Consider the following 18036-nt stretch of genomic DNA (forward strand, 5'->3'; position numbering starts at 1 on the left):
GAAGGTGAAGTAGCAAGAAACCTAGAACTTAATAAACCTGGTGAAGGAAATGTGGGAAGAAGAGACATTTTAATAGAAGGTAACAGGTTAGTACCACATTTTCCTTAGATCTATTTTAGTCCTATTTGTCTATCTCCCTTCTCACTATAACACATCATATCTACATATTGCTAATGTCCTATATCATACCTCTCAGTCCCAACATACCCCTCCACCATTACTACCACCAGCACCACCTCCCGGAAATGCATACCTTTATGATCCACTCTGCCCAGAGACAATCCTGGATGAAGACTGCGATTGATAATTTCAATTAAATCTTCCCGGCTTTTGCTTTGAGGGCACCATATTTCAGTAAACCGATTTCGTAAGGCAGGAGAAAGCTATATAAGGAACACAAATTCCAACATGAATTCAAAATCTTAGCTATGTGTCTGTAAATAACAGATACTTCTTTTACTACCTCTACTACTAAAAATCACTTACTGGAGACCTACTCTGTTCTGGCTCCTTACATATGTCATCTCATTAATCTCCACCATATCGTCGGTATCATAATTACTTGGATAGAGAGGTTCAAGGTCTTAGAGAAAAATAGTACAAGGAGGATTCCGGTCCCCATGGCTGACTTCCAAGACTGAACTCTTTCCTTAGACACAGGCTCCTTATTTCACATCGAGTTGCATTACTAATATATTAGAGGAAAAAAACAGCTATCTTTCCACAGGCAACTACTGCTAGAAGTAGAAGACAAATACTTCTTTCACGTGACTTAGCAGGAGTGAAATTATAAGGAGGTATATACTTTAGCTCTTGTATAACAAAGCATCATTTAGCCCCTCAGCCTTACGACTTTGGCCCTCTGCCAGGATAATTCCCTGAGGTCAGTTAACTCATGCTGATCCTACACATGCTTACAGTGATATATGCATGAAATTATTGAGCAGTCATTGCTTTCCTGCTTACCAGGACTGCCACAGGCACAATGCCTGAACTTAGGAAAGCTGACGAAAACTTAGTGAATGTGGGAGCATTCCTCATGTCCAACCTGGACAAGCAGCAACTCCGGTGCCCAGGATCCTACCTCGCTCTGCTTGGTAAGCACGTAAAACCAAGCCGAAAGCTTCTCCTTACCAAAAGGTTAGCAACCTCTGTCTTAAGTTAAACTTAAGGTAACCTGACAAGCAAGCAAACATACACCATTTTCAAATCTGATCTTTCTGTGGTATGATCCTGTCAATGAACCAGTTCTCATTTTGAGTTTGAAACTGTGATGTACTATTTCCTTCTCTTCACAGCATTTCTTGGAGTATAGTAATAATTTTTCTTCACATGTTACTAAGGAAAACTGGGCCCCAAACATCACATTCACATTTCAGGTACCCACCAAATGGGTGATTTGCCTTCATCTGAGATCAACCCGCTTATCATTCTTGACCTATGACCTCACCATCATGAACAGAGCAGGGCCTTACACACGACGCTGGCTTCTCCACCAAAAGACTTGGTGAGCCTGAAGCCACAGGGATGCTGGCTCTTGATTAGATCCAAAGGATCCAAAGGAACTGCCTTCTACCCTTTATTTTATCAACAGCCTGGCATAACCTAAGACAAGAGATATGTTCAAACTGCAAAACCCTGTCCCTCTCCTTCTAACTGGCTGTAGTTCCTTCTGGAAGGTTCCTAACTGTGGTGTTTATTGTTGCAGTTGTTTTTCTTTGACACTTTAAAAACACTCATAAAGCCAAACTAATACTTTTGAGAATGGACTCTAGAAGCAAAGCTTGAGTTGACACTTCAGTTTTCTTATTTTTCTGTAAGACAGTGATTAATTTTCTCACAAAGATCTTATAAGCAGTTGTTAAGTTACTGTGAAGGGACAGAAACATTGAGGGAAATTTCATCCACATACAGACAGAAGTCAAATAAAGAAATGTTTGCCTAACAGAATTATTTTTTTAAACCCTATAGTAACTCTAAAATATCTTTCTGGATTTTTACCTTTTACTCAATATAAATTCCAAATCCATTCTCATATACTGTATATATGGGTGCCAGTTAGTTGAGTTCAAAAAATTGAACACACACAAAAAAATTCTCCAGGAGACACAAGTTTTACCTCTTTTTTACCAAAGTCACCCCCAGGATTCATGGTTGCTAAAATACGGAATTTCTTCCCAGCAGTCAATAGCTCCACTTCATTATCCTTGTCCTCTAGGCTACCTTTTTCAGCTAATACCAGAGATTTTTCCACTTCAAGGACACTAAAAAACAGAAAAAGTGAAGATACTAAGATTAGAAACAACTTTTCTTTTGCAGACTTCAATGTTCTTTAAAAAGAAAAAAGCTATCTTTTCTTCTGAGCTTTCAGTTTAAAGTTTCCTACCATAAATTTCAAAATGATTCACTACTCCAAATTCCTCTAAACTAGAGTAATACATCTGATCAAGTGAAAAAAAAAAATACCTTTTTCACTTATGCACAAGACATTTGGCTTGAAAAAGCATGCCTACAGCAAATATTTGTGAATATAATTATTCCTAACAGCCAAAAAGTGGAATCAACCCAAATATCCATCAACTGGCAAATGGATAAACATAACGTGGTATATGTACACAATGGAAAAGTATTAAGATTAACAAGGAACAAAATACTGATGGCATGTTACAATAGGGATGAACCTCAAAAACGTTAATAAAAAGTAAAGGAAGGCAGAAAGGTGCAATAGTGGCTCAGTGTCACAACTCTTGCCTGCCATGCCAAAGACCTGAGTTCAATTCCCAGAGCCTGCCCATGCCAAAAGTAAAAAAAATAATAATAAATGAAAACAAAGGAAGCAAGACACAAAAGACCACTCATATGAAATGTCCAGAAAATGCAAATCTATAGAGACTGAAAGTAAATTAGTGCATGAGGCAAAGGGTAGGATCAGGAATTAAATATAAACAGGCACAAAGGATTCTACTGGGATAACAGAAATGTTCATAAACTGGATTGCAGTGATTGCAAACTCAGTAAATTTATTTGGTGAATTGCACATTTAAAATGGATAGACCTTATGACGTGCAAATTATGTCATTAAAGCAAGAGAGAGAAAAATGGGTGTTGCTATATCAAGATTCATATTATTCTGCAGTCTGGAGATGCCTTGCAGCCCCAAAGATCCAGGGTTCTAATGCTAGGTCTTGCAAAAACTTAAGATAATGGGCACTGAACTGCTTGAAAAAGGATTTTAATTTAGGCTTCTTGGTTTTAGCCTTGCAACTCCACAGTCCCATCTTTCTGATTACCGATAACAAAATGGAAAAACGACTAGGTCTTTTAAAGAAGTATTGAAACCAAAAAAAGTAGTCATCATCATTTTCAAGCATTTACTATAGGGCATTACTGTGCACAAGAATGAATATCTCTAAAAACCAGACTGCAAACATATCAAGCACAGGCACCGCTCTCACACATGTGTACCTATTGAGTCGTTCCAGGACAGAGTCATCAGCCAGAGAGATCTCATCCAAGAGGAAAAAGCCATCTTCCTTCATGGCCAGAACCAGAGGTCCATCATGCCACTCAAAGAGCCTTGAGATGTCAACTTCTACCTACAATTTAGAAAAAAATGGGAGTGGGGGAGGGGAGGGATTAGAGGGCAGGTGGGTCCACAAGATAGTGCACAGACAGAGCTGGTTGTTGTTAACTGCACTGAAGTGAATGTTGCACAAGAAGGATCTGAGAAAAGGGGTCACAAGCTGTGCACCAGGATGCCCTCTCAGAGGAGTGAAAATTTAAAGACAACCATTCACAATCAGGTCAGAATCTGGAATCCAGAAACAGCCCCCCATGAACAAAACCCCAAAGTTAACTCATGCATGCAAGTAAATGTAGTTCTTTAAATGAAAGAACTGCAACATGACAAACCTTGTCCTTTGGCTTCTGTCTCACCGGCCGCAGCCCTCCCAGGAAATCTGAGGTCTCCATATGCAAGTGGCAGTTGACTGAGTATAATTTCTGATTTGCCAAAGCTGCAAATACCTGACAAATCGTAGTTTTTCCACATCTGTTACAGAGATACAAGAGTTTAACATGGAGTATGCCCTCCAAATAAACACCCACAAATATGCCAGTCAGCAAAAGAAAAGAGTCCTGGTGAAAGCTTCACTGCACAACAGAGTGGGCACTCCTCACTTCAGGCTCTAGGGCCTTCCTCAAAACACTAGCATCCTCCAATGTCCTTTAGAGAGAGTGGCATGCACTGTACTAATTCTATCCTTTCCTATGCTACCAACAACAACTAAGGAGTGGAAAAAGAATCCAATACTTATGGACGTTCAAGAGACCCTGCCTCATCAATTCTTCTCCTCCATACTATAAAATGAATCTTACTGTTAAATAAAAAAAAAACCTCATAATGATAATGTAAGAAATGATTCTTTTCCATGAGAGGAATCTAGTCTGAAGGTAGAGAAAACGGTAGATCTCTAACTTGTTTATTTAAAAAAAGAGAGAGGGAAGAGAAAGGGAAGAAGGAAGGGAAAAAAAGAAAGGAAAATAAATCATAAAGAATACTTTCCTGATGAGCCCTTCAGAGAAAAGTCAAGTAATCCTACGGAATTGAACTTTCATAACAAGTTACTGTCACAGAACTTTACCCAGTGTCTCCAACCAGTAGCACTGGTTCACCAAATTCCAACGCCCTTCCCACCAGCATCGCCAGTCGCCGCATGTCCTCAGTCCACACGATGTGACTGAATTTGGACTCCAGTATGGATAGCTGAGTAGACAATTTACCTACCCAAGGCAAAATAAGTATTTAGGGGTTCAAATATCAGTACAACTTGAATCACTTTCCTATGGAGTTTTTGTCCTACTCACCTAGCAATTTCAGGATATTTTCTTTGGAGAAAAGAAATTGAGGACACAGTTTCTTCTTGAAATGCTTTTCAAGGACTTCTTGAATCACATCAACCTCCTCCTGCTTCCTGACTCGTCCTGCCAGAAGCATAAAACCTTAAAAAAAAAAGAAAGAAGCCATTAAATGTGCCTTAGTGGCAAGACTAAGGGGGGGGGGGGGCGGATTGTGGATCAATAGTAACTCATGCACTAAGGTGAAAGTGGAAATATGAACAAGTACTCTGGAAAACTGGGAGGACACATTAAAACTAACCATATGTACTGGCATAAAGATAGATATATTGACCAAGGGAATCAAATAGAGTGCTCAGATACAGACCCTTTCATCTATGGACAATTGATCTTTGATAAGGCAGTCAAGCCACCTCACCTGGGACACAACATTCTCTTCAATAAATGGTGCCTAGGGAACTGAATATTCACATGCAAAAGAATGAAAGAGGATCCATATCTCACACCCTATACAAAAATTAACTCAAAATGGATCAAAGACCTAAACATCAGATCTAAAACCATAAAACTTTTAGAAGAAAATATAGGAAAATGCCTTGTAAATCTTCTAATAGGAGATGGTTTCCTAGACGTTACACCCAAAACACAAGCACTGAAGAAAGAAAGAAAGAAATTAAACACTTTTGTGCATTAAACACTTTTGCATATCAAAGAACTTCAATAAGAAAATAAAAAGACAGCCCACACAATGGGAGACAATATTTGGAAATGATATATCAGATAAAGGTCTAATATCCAGAATATATAAAAAGATTGTTCAACTCATCAACAAAAAGACAGACAACCCAATTACAAAATGGGTAAAAGACATGAACAGACACTTTTCAGAAGAGGGAATACAAATGGCCAAAAGGCACATGAAAAGATGCTCAACTTTCCTGGCTATTAGGGAAATGCAAATCAAAATAACAATGAGATATCATCTCACACCCACCAGAATGGTCATTATGAATACAACAGAAAACAACATGTGCTGGAGAGGATGTGGAGTAAGAGGGAAAATGTAGAGCTGTGCTTCTGTAGCCATGTTTCTTGAAGATGACTGTGTAATGATACAGCTTTCGCAATGCGACTGTGTGATTGTGAAAACTGTTGGGAATGTCAAATGGTACAATCGCTGAGGAGGGTAGTTTGGCGGTTCCTCAGGAATCTAAGTATAGAATTGCCATATGACCTGGCAATATCTTTGCTAGGAATCTACTCAGAGACATTCGAGATCAAGGACACAAATGGACATTTGCACACCAAGGTTTACAGCAGCATTATTTGCAATTTCCAAGAGATGGAAACAGCTACAATGTTCATCACCAGGCAAGTAGCTAAACAAGCTATGGTATATACATACAATGGAATATTACACAGTTGTAAGACAGAATAAAGTTATGTAATATGTAACAACATGGATGGACCTTAAGGAAATTATGCTGAGTGAGATAAGCCAGAAACAACAGGATAAATATTGTATGGTCTCACTGATATGAACTGACATTGGTGAATGAACTTGGAGAATTTCAGTTGATAACAGAGACCATCGGGAGATAGAAATAGGGTAGATATTTGGTAATTGGAGCTGAAGGGATACAGATTGTGCAAAAGGACAGATTGTAAAAATTCAGTAACAGATAGCACAATACTACCCAACTGTAATAGAATAACGTTAGAACACTGAATGAAGCTGAATGTAAGAACGAAAGAGGGAGGAGACCTGGGGTCACAAATGAAATCAGAAAGAAAAGCAGACGATAAAGACTGAGATGGTAAAATCTAGGAATGCCTAGAGTGTTTAATGACAGTGATAAATGTGCAAATTAAAAAACGTTTTCGCATGAGGAAGAACAAAGGAATGTCAATACTGCAGGGTGTTGAAAATAGATAGTAACTCATATTTTAAATTTTTAACTTATGTGTGAGACTATAGCAAAAAATGTTTATTTGTTACAAACTTTATATTGTGACTAGTGCAGTTCCTAATATAACTTATGTGGACAGATTAACTGAACACCATAATACTTGGAACCTTGAGTTGGGTGTGATATTTTATCGGTTTGTCCAGAGTGATGTCCCAATAAATCCCAGAGTGATTTGAACAGTGAATAAAAAAGTACCTCCAAAGTCCCCTTGGGGAATGGTGAGAAAGGGGGAAAATTCAACTTTTCCAAGTGAAGAATTCTTGATATTCTCACAAGCAGTGGGGACAACCAAAGCAATAGGCTGAGTCCCAATCTTGGGGTTTGTTCATATGAAAGTTAATCTGACAAAGGATAGGCTAAGCCTACTTAAATTAGGCCTACAAGTCACCCACAAGAGAACTACTTCTGTTGCTCAGATGTGGCCTCTCTCTCAGCCAACATCACAAGCAAACTCACTGCCCTCCCCCTCTCAACGTGGGCCATGACTCCCAGGGGTATGGACCTTCCTGGCAACGTAGGACAGAAATCCTAGAATGAGCTGGGACTCAGCATAAAAGGATTGAGAAAACCTTCTCGACCAAAAGGCGGAAAGAGCGAAATGAGACAAAATAAAGTATCAATGGCTGAGAGATTCCAAATGGAGTCAAGAGGTTATCCTGGAGGTTAATCTTGTACATTAAATAGATATCACCTGTTTAGTTAAGGTGTAATGGAGAGGCTGGAGGGAACTGCCTGAAAATGTAGAGCTGTGCTTCTGTAGCCATGTTTCTTGAAGATGACTGTGTAATGATACAGCTTTCGCAATGCGACTGTGTGATTGTGAAAACCTTGTGTCTGATGCTCCTTTTATCTATCTTATCAACAGACAAGTAGAACATATGGATTAAAAATAAAAAAATAATGGGGGAACAAATGTTAAATTTAGTAGATTGAAACGCTAGTGATCAATGAAAGGGAAGGGTAAGGGTATGGTATGTATGAATTTTTTTCTTTTTATTTCGTTTTCTGAATTGATGCAAATGTGCTAAGAAATGATCGTGATGATGAATACACAACTATGTGATTATATTGTGACTTACTGGTTATATAACAAGAACGGAATGATCATATGGTAAGAATGTTTGTGTTTGTATGTGGATATGTTTCATAAATTAAAAAAATGATTATGGTGAAGAATACACAACTATGTCATGATAATGTGAGCCACTGACTGTATACCATGAATGGACTGTAGGTTTGTGATGATTTGTCAATAAAAATATTAAATAAATGAATGAATAAATAAATAAATAAACTAACAATATGCCTGCCCTCTGTCCCAGCAATATTACTTAGAGGTATACCAAACATAAATGAAAGCATGTGTGCACCAACAGACATATACAACAATGTTCAGAGGAGCTTTATTCATAATAGCTAAAAACTGGAAACAATCCAACTATTCCTCAACAAAAGAAAGGATAAATAAATTGTATTATCGCCATACAAGGTGGTGACTTACACAAGGTGGTAAGAATCCATTGAGGGGTGCACGCGTAGTTTAGTGGTTAGAATGCCCACCTTACATGCTGGAGACCTGGGTTCAATTCCCAGACCATGCACCACCACCCCACCACCCCCCGAAAAAAAATCCATTGAGCTGTACATGAAATAGTACACTTCATCCACTTGACAGTATGTTATACCTCAATAAAAAAGCTTTTTTTTTTAAATGTGTTCCTCCTTTTATATATGCCTTACAAGAAAATAAGAGAAAATAAAACTCTTGTGGGCTAGTTGTTTGTTTTTTAACTGTCCTTTTTTTTTTTACTGTCTTTTATTCATCACCCCCTTAATGACTCTTAAGCACCTTTCATATCAGAAGACTTCTATCCTTTCATTGAGAGGAACGTACAAATTCTTCCTACAGATTAAACCAAAATTACCAAACCTAAATCTCAGACAATATAACTGACTTTTTTGATATTTGCCTAAGGCACAAGCAGGAGAATCTGTGGTCACCACAATGATAGACTGCAGATACATGGTACACAAAGCTATCGTCATTTACCTTCCTAAACTCCCAAAGGTGTTGTGCCTTCATCTTGACCCTCCCTGTGCCCTTACCTTGACCCTCCATGCGGCCACCTCAAGCGAAGAGTGAGGAAACTTTAGTTGCCAATGTGTATTGGTACAGAGTCTGGCAGAGTCCAGACATTTACAACACTGGCTGGGACTAGAGATAGAAAGGCTCTGTTTCTAAAATTTCTGGTAAAATATAGATATCAACTACAACCGGGGGCAGGATTTGTTTTAACAAAAAAATTTGACATTTGACATAATTTTATAATTTGAGAGCACTGGATTGAAAACATACCATCAATGGCTAAATGCTGTAGCCAATCATACTCCTTTTCAGTTTGCTGAGCCAATCTGTACCTTTCAGCCCAACGGAAGAGATCACGAAGCGTGATAAAGCCTTGCTTACCAGCAAAAACTGAAGAACTTCTTCGGAAGGACTATTAAGCATCAAAATAAATGAAAAAGGGTATTAGTTGTAATAAATGGCAACCATGTAGTTCAATTTGCAAAAAGATCCTGATAGAGTTAAGCTCCCACTGAAATGATTTCCTCTGAATAAGATTATTAATTTAAAAATAAGAAATGTAAATAGGCTGTAATCATTTGGAAAAAAAATGTTCAGACACTTGTAAGTATACAATGCTGTAAACAATTATTGTGAAGTCAATAAATAAGTGTTACCTTAAAAAAAAACACAACGCAAACAAACACATAGAATTCCCTATCCTGTACGCCATGTAGAAAAAATATTATAAATAAAATTACAAATGGTGGCAAAGACACAGAAAAATTAGTCCCATACTATGGGACCTTAATGGTTAAGAGTCAATTATTATTACCCTTTCTTGGAAGCAGTTTGGCAAAGTGCACTTTCTGATGAAGAACATTTTTAATCCCATAAAATAAAATTAATTGGATGTTTAAAAACAAAACAAAACAAAAAACTATAGCTTTGCAATTAACAGAGGAGAGCCAAACAGATAAGGTCTCTTCAATTCTGTTTACTTAAGGACTATATCCATTTAAAACAATGCTTGTTTGCTACAGCTCAATTCCAACCAAAAAAAATGCTGCAATGTTATCCACAAATAGGGAAATATCATGATATATATATGTGTATGTGAATTAATATCGAAAACCTTTCTAAGATCATGTTAAATTATTAATTTACAAAACGAAACCAAAAGTATGGATATTAGTGGAAAGCATGTTAAAAACAAGATTCTTACTCTTAAAAACAATATATGGATTCTTGTTGGCATCAAAAGCTGTCAAATTTTGATCACCAAATCTAATAAGCACATACCACCTGACATTAAGTGAAGGAAACTATGATGAAGAAATGAAATACCTGAAGGTCCAGCATGACTTTAACCAGCTTGCTGCAATAGGAGGGCGGCAAACTACACCGTTTGTGTAAAATCGTTTCCAACTCGGAGCTAGGCAATTCATCAAAGTGCAATTCCACAAAACGATTTCTGAAAGCTCTTGAAAGCACCTAGGAAATGCACAGAGAGAATATAGTAATAATGGCCTTTACATTTCACATCTAAATAGAGATCCTCTCATTCATCACTTAAATAAAAAAAATTTCCAAAAGTAAAAATGTTTCACTCTTACAAAGAAAGATTTTCACTGCCTTATTTCGTAAGGAATGGAAGAAAAGGGTCAGATGCCACACACCTTCCTGCCGCCATAAAGTCCTGGGGGATTCTGAGTGGCAAAAAGCATGAACCGAGGGTGTGCTTTAACGACCTCTTGTGTTTCTGTTATGAGCAATTCACGGTTATCATCCAAAAGTCTGTTCAGTGCCTCTAACACATCTGTAGGGGCTAAATTTAATTCATCCAAAATGATCCAGTAACCCTTTCTCATAGCATCAATAAGAACACCTTGGAGGAAATAAACACTGAGGATTAGTGCATAAATCAGTCCAAAGTTTTTTTAAATGTTACAGACAAACCATTATCATTACAATTTCAAAGGAAATTATACTCAATAGCTAGTCTAGCCCCAAAGTGATCTGTGACCTTACATATAAAGAAAACACAATTTCCAATTAAAATGTTCCTTTTCTTTCCCCCTTAAGGAACAGCCAGGGTGGAAAGATACTGCATTGCCAATTTGTTTATTTTTAACCCCTCCAGTCTAATTTCATTTATATCACCACATTAGCATACCTATCCTCAGCTTTCTTTTGTTCAACACACCCAATTCTTTCGAGTCTCTATGAAATGAAGCAGCTGTTCAACTGTACTCTTTAAAACTTGGGATCTAAACCAGACTAGTGGTACCAAAAGGAAGCCAGACCCTTAATCATTATGTATCTTAGGGAACTAAGAAAAACCAGCTATTATGGCAAAGGTCCAAGTGCCTCCAGTGGTATTATGGATTCAATCATGTCCCCCACAAAGACATATTTACATTCTAACTCCCCATCCTATGGCTCTGACCTCATAAACAGGATCTTCAAAGATCCTATCAGTTAAGATCAAAGTGAATCAGGTGAGCTTATGTCAATATTACTAGAATCCTTTATAAGCAGAGAAAATTTGGAAAAAAAACATTAAGAGAGAGACTGGGGAAAGATGGCCAGAGGAAAAAGGCAGACATTGAGGTATGGGACTGTGAGCAAGCCACCACCAGCCTACTACAGACTTCTGAGAAAACATGGCCTTGGTACATGCTGAGTCTGTACACTGAGCCTACAAAACTCTAAGACAACAAATTTCTGTTGTTTAAGTCAACAGTCAGTTGATACTTCGTTACAGTAGCCCTGGTAAGATCTTCAAGCCTGGAAAGACTAAAGATATATTTCTTAGAGAAAAGGGTCTTAAACAATAAACACATAAAGCCATGAAATGGAGAATTAACCCTACCTTCTTTAAACACAAGCTTTCCTGAGGAGTCAGATGTGTAGCAACCAATATATTCCTGAATATCGGTGTGTTCATGATTGTTAATACGCACGCAATGGTTTCCGGTGGCTGCAGCCAGCCACCGGATCAAACTTGTTTTACCAACCGATGTCTCTCCCTGAATCAGAACTGGGTAGGTTCTTTAAAGGATCAGTCAACAAAGCAATTTACAATACAGAAAAAGATGGAAACCAGAATTAATTGGAGCAGTGTTGAAGAATCAGTCAATATCATTAAAAAAACATTTTCACATATCTATACATTACTATTAGAATGTTTCTTAAGCCCTGAGAAATTCTAATTTAAAAGCAGTTTCTCTAAAAAATATTGAGGAAAGCAATTCTAATCTCTCATTGTAACAGTAATAGGTAATGAGCATTCATCAAAAATACTGAAAAACATCCATTACACTCCCATCAAAGGTACAAGCAGAAACAACTCTACATTTCAGGAGAAGAGCCATAATGCATTAGAAAGTAATTATTCAGCTAGTAAATGCAGCAACAGAGCACTCTAAAAGTGAAGGAAGTTAGATTAGAATGTGTTTGCTGGTAGAAACTTAGAGCACCCAGAAGAAAAGTCAACATACCTCGCAGAAACCACTCGGACTATATCTTTCAGGTTAAGCTTGACAGAAGATGTAAGAATATAGGTCTCATCTATGGTAGGTTCCTTGTCTCCTACAGATATCCAATAGCCTTCAACCTGGATAAGTCGACCTCCTTTTGGTTCTGGAATAGACTGAAAGACACGGAGTTAAGAGAAATAATCCAGACTCCTGGGCATTCTTTCAGAGAGAGGCAAAAAGAGGGAAAACAAGTTGTCACCAAGAATGCTGCCTTGTTGTAGGTGCTTTAAACACTAAAACCCATGCTGAAAATATGAAAAAAAATAATAATTAGTTTGAGGAATGAAAATAAAATGGTGACTTATATTCATTTTAAAAGTGGACTTTGCGTTCCGAGAAAGTCTGGATTTCTATGTGACACCTGAGACTCAAGAGTTACAGCTCTGAAGCTATGAAAGTCAGTAGTACCCCAGACAGGAACTGTTTAAAAAACTGAAAAGGGGTCAGACTTCAAGTAGAGATATGAAGAAAGCTGACCTGGACAGGACTAATGTAGATCAGAACACACGGCAAAGGATGGTATCATCCATATTTTAAAACTTAAATTTCTGTGTAGACCAAAGAGAGATATTTGGTGCAAAATTTATATTTTGGGTAGCGCATTACCTAATTTAACTTGTAGTCAGATTAGCTAAACACTATAAGTACATGGAATACCAATCCTGCTCAAACTCTTCAAAAAAATTGAAGTGGAGGGAAAGCTACCTAATACACTCTATGAAGCCAACATCACCCTCATACCAAAACCAGGCAAAGATATTACAAAAAAAGGAAACTACAGACCAATCTCTCTAATGAATATAGATGCAAAAATCCTCAACAAAATTCTAGCAAATCGAATCCAGCAACACATTAAAAGAATTACACATCATGACCAAGTAGGATTCATCCCAGGTATGCAAGGATGGTTCAACATAAGAAAATCAATTAATGTAATACACCACATCAACAAATCAAAGCAGAAAAATCACATGATCATCTTAATTGATGCAGAGAAGGCATTTGACAAGATTCAACATCCTTTCCTGTCTAAAACACTTCAAAGAGGAGGAATACAAGGGAACTTCCTTAAAATGGTAAAGGGAATATATGAAAAACCCACAGCTAATATCATCCTCAATGGGGAAAACCTGAAAACTTACCCCATAAGATCAGGAATAAGACACGGATGTCCACTATCACCTCTGTTATTCAACATCGTGTTGGAAGTTCTAGCCAGAGCAATTAGACAAGAAAAAGAAATAGAAGGCATCAAAATTGGAAAGGAAGAAGTAAAACTATCACTGTTTGCAGATGATATGATACTATACGTCGAAAACCCTGAAAAATCCACAGCAAAACTACTAGAGATAATAAACGAATACAGCAAAGTGGTAGGTCACAAGATCAACATTCAAAAATCTGTAGTGTTTCTATGCACTATTAATGAACAATCTGGGGGGGAAATCAAGAAATGAATTCTATTTACAATTGCAACTAAAAGAATAAAATACTTAGGAATAAATTTAACTAAAGAGACAAAGGACCTATACAAAGAAAACTACAAGAAACTATTAAAAGAAATCACAGAGGACCTAAATAGATGGAAGGGCATACTGAGTTCATGCATTGGAAGACTAAATATAATTAAGATGTCAATTCTACCTAAATTGATTCACAGATTCAACGCAATACCAATCAAAATACCAACAACTTACTTTTCAGAAACAGAAAAACCAATAAGTAAATTTATCTGGAAGGGCAGGGTGCCCTGAATTGCTAAAAGTATCTTGAGGAAAAAAAACGAAGCTGGAGGTCTCACGCTGCCGGACTTTAAGGCATATTATGAAGCCACAGTGGTCAAAACAGCATGGTACTGGCATAAAGATAGACATATTGACCAATGGAATCGAATTGAGTGTTCAGATATAGACCCTCTCATCTATGGACATTTGATCTTTGATAAAGGCAGTCAAGCCAACTCATTTGGGACAGAACAGTCTCTTCAATAAATGGTGCCTTGAGAACTGGATATCCATGTGCAAAAGAATGAAAGAGGACCCGTATCTCACACACTATACAAAAGTTAACTCAAAATGGATCAAAGATCTAAACATTAGGTCTAAGACCATAAAACAGTTAGAGGAAAACGTAGGGAGATATCTTCTAAATTTTATAATTGGAGGCGGTTTTATGGACCTTAAACCTAAAGAAAGAGCACTGAAGAAATAAATAAATAAATGGGAGCTCCTCAAAATTAAACACTTCTGTGCATCAAAGAACTTCATCAAGAAAGTAGAAAGACAGCCTCCACAATGGGAGACAATATTTGGAAATGACATATCAGATAAAGGTCTAGTATCCAGAATTTATAAACAGATTGTTCAACTCAACAACAAAAAGACAGCCAATCCAATTACAAAATGGGAAAAAGACTTGAACAGACACTTCTCAGAAGAGAAAATACAAATGGCCAAAGAGCACATGAAGAGATGCTCAATGTCCCTGGAACATTACAGAAATGCAAATCAAAACCACAATGAGATATCATCTCACACCCACCAGAATGACCACTATCAACAAAACAGAAAATGACAAGTGCTGGAGAGGATATGGAGAAAGAGGCACACTTATTCACTGTTGGTGGGAATGTCAAATGGTGCAACCACTGTGGAAGGCAGTTTGGCGGTTCCTCAAAAAGCTGAATATAGAATTGCCATACGACCCAGCAATACCATTGCTAGGTATCTACTCAGAGGGCATAAGGGCAAAGACACAAACGGACATTTGCACACCAATGTTTATAGCAGCATTTTTACAATTGCAAGGAGATGGAAACAGCCAAAATGTCCATCAACAGATGAGTGGCTAAACAAACTGTGGTATATACATACGATGGAATACTATGCAACTTTAAGATAGAATAAACTTATGAAGTATGTAACAACATGGATGGACCTTGAGAACATTATGCTGAGTGAGACTAGCCAAAAACTAAAGGACAAATACTGTATGGTCTCACTGATATGAACTGACATTAGTGAATAAACTTGGAATATGTCACCGGTAACAGAGACCATCAGGAGATAGAAACAGGGTAAGAATTGGGTAATTGGAGCTGAAGGAATACAGACTGTGCAACAGGACTGGATAAAAAAACTCAGAAATGGACAGCACAGTACTACCTAACTATAATATAATTATGTTAAAACACTGAATGAAGCTGCATGTGAGAATGATAGAAGGAGGAGGGCTGGGGACATAAATGAAATCAGAAAGAAAGATAGATGTTAAAGATCGAGATGGTATAATCTAGGAATGCCTAGAGTGTATAATAATAGTGAAATGTACAAGGTACAATTTTAAAAATGTTTTTTCATGAGGAAGAACAAAGGAATGTCATTATTGCAGGGTACTGAAAATAGATGGTAATTAATATTTAAAAATGTCACCTTCTGTGTGAGACTAAAGCAAAAAATGTTTATTAGTTACAAAATTTATATTTTGACTAGTGCATTTCCTAATATAACTCATGTAGATACTTTGATTGACCACCATAAGTACTTGGAACCTCAGGTAGGACATGAGATTTTGTTGGTTTGTCCAGAGTGATGCCCCGATGAATCCCAGAGTGATTCGATCAGTGAGTGGAAAAGTATGTGCAAAGCCCCCTTCGGAGAGTGGTAAGAACGGGGAGAAATTCAACTTCCCCAAGTTGAATTCTTGATATTCTCACAAGCAGTGTGGACAACCAAAGCTATAGGCAGAGCCCCCAGTCTCAGGGTTTTTTCATATGAAACTTAACCCCACAAAGGATAGGTCAAGTCTACTTAAAATTTAGGCCTAAGAGTCACCCCCAAGAGAGCCTCTTTTGTTGTTCAGATGTGGCCTCTCTCTCCAGCCAACACAACGAGCAGTCTCACCACCCTATACCTCTCTACGTGGGACATGACTCCCAGGGGTGTGGACCTTCCTGGCAACGTGGGACAGAGATCTTGGAATGAACGGAGACTCAGCATCAATAGATTGAGAAAAACCCTAGAATGAGCTGAGACTTAGCATCAAGGGATTGAGAAAACCTTCTCGACCAAAAGGGGAAAGAGGGAAATGAGACTAAGTGTCAATCCCTGAGAGTTTCCAAACAGAGTCAAGAGGTTATCCTGGAGGTTATTCTTATGCATCAAGTAGATATCATCTTGTTATTCGAGATGTAACGGAGAGGCTGGAGGGAATTGCCTGAAAATGTAGAGCTGTGTTCCAGTAGCCATGTTTCTTGAGGATGACTGAATAATGATACAGCTGTCACAATGGGACTGTGTGATTGTGAAAACCTTGTGTCTGATGCTCCGTTTTTATCTACCTTGGTCAACAAAGGAGTAGAATATATGGAATAAAAATAAATAATAGGGGGAACAAATACTAAAATAAATTTAATTTAAATGCTAGTGATCAATGCAAGCAAGGGGTAAGGGGAATGGTAGGTATGTCTTTTTTTTTTCTTACCTGTGTTCGTTTCATTTCTTTTTCTATTGTTTTTTTATTTCTTTTTCTGAATTAATGCAAATGTTCTAAGAAATGATGAATATGCAACTAAGTGATGATATTGTGAATTACTGATTATGTATGTTGTTTTATTTTGTTTCTTTGTTTTTTTTACTAATAAATTAAAAAAATAAAAAAAATAAAATGTTAAAAAAAACATTACTTTTAAATACTGGTTTTGCAAAAAATAAAACAGGTGAAAATCTGATAATTCAGCCGTTCATGTATATGTTAAATAAGAACTCAAATATAAAACATAATACACACACATACCTGCTTCAACAGACTTTTGACATTGCCAGGGACAATGTGCTGACAAATGAGCTTCTGAACTACTGGGTGTGATGCCCTGTCAAGCTGTGTTAAGAAACCCAAACAAAAGCCCTAGGAAAAAAAAAAATTAAACTTTAGCAGTAACAGAACAACTTATTTCAGGATCAAAATTCAATCTCTTGGGTGGTGCTGCTTCCCAAGACAACTTTTAAATGTGATGACTGAGCAGGGACTGCGGAGTTCTAGTATAAGGTCCTGGGAAAATGTGACTGACTAGAGTGCAGTGATGAACCTGGCATATGCCCCTTCCTACAGTGAACCCATGTACCAAATCCCTCTCCCAAAGTGACTTTACAAAGACCTCATAGAGCGAGCGCTGGATGTTGCCACAGGGATTGGAGGCTGCAAATCGCAGGGCCCTGCAGAGCGTCCGAAGGCTGTAGTGAGGTCTATGGCCAGTACCATCCACCAGTTTGGCTCCAGAGTCCTTCCGCACAGCTGTGTAGAAGCTACAAAGAAGAAGCAATTCAGGCATATTAATCAGTAAGTATTCATTATTTTGCTATTCTTCACACCTCCCTACAGAAGATCCGAAGCTATTTTTATAGGTTAAAAAAACAGTGAAGCTTGCACGCAATGTACTAGAACATATATCAAGATGTCGCAGGAGATCAGACTTCAATTGGAGATATGAAGGAAACCGATCTGGCAAGGACTAAAGTAAAGCAGACTATAGCGTAAGGGACATTGACTTTATTTTAAAACCTCAACTTCTGTGCATGAACTTGTATTGGTGCAAACTTACATC

General features: G+C 37.6%; 1 protein-coding gene across 3 annotated transcripts in view; it reads right to left on the bottom strand.

The window, feature by feature from the left end:
* The window catches only part of MDN1 (midasin AAA ATPase 1), a 204551-nt gene that overhangs the window by 108991 nt on the left and 77524 nt on the right, over positions 1–18036 (bottom strand). For all 3 annotated transcript variants that reach the window (XM_077162407.1, XM_077162406.1, XM_077162405.1), the window contains 13 exons: positions 17590–17737; positions 17229–17339; positions 12396–12547; positions 11768–11946; positions 10572–10780; positions 10240–10386; positions 9184–9325; positions 4867–5001; positions 4644–4782; positions 3913–4051; positions 3466–3596; positions 2120–2264; positions 254–383 (listed from right to left, as the gene is read on the bottom strand). In XM_077162407.1, coding sequence (XP_077018522.1) covers positions 254–383; positions 2120–2264; positions 3466–3596; positions 3913–4051; positions 4644–4782; positions 4867–5001; positions 9184–9325; positions 10240–10386; positions 10572–10780; positions 11768–11946; positions 12396–12547; positions 17229–17339; positions 17590–17737 — 1907 coding nt within the window. The remainder of the gene's footprint in view (positions 1–253; positions 384–2119; positions 2265–3465; positions 3597–3912; positions 4052–4643; positions 4783–4866; positions 5002–9183; positions 9326–10239; positions 10387–10571; positions 10781–11767; positions 11947–12395; positions 12548–17228; positions 17340–17589; positions 17738–18036) is intronic.

This window comes from Tamandua tetradactyla, chromosome 5, assembly GCF_023851605.1.
Source record: "Tamandua tetradactyla isolate mTamTet1 chromosome 5, mTamTet1.pri, whole genome shotgun sequence".
NCBI classification, from domain to species: Eukaryota; Metazoa; Chordata; class Mammalia; order Pilosa; family Myrmecophagidae; genus Tamandua; species Tamandua tetradactyla.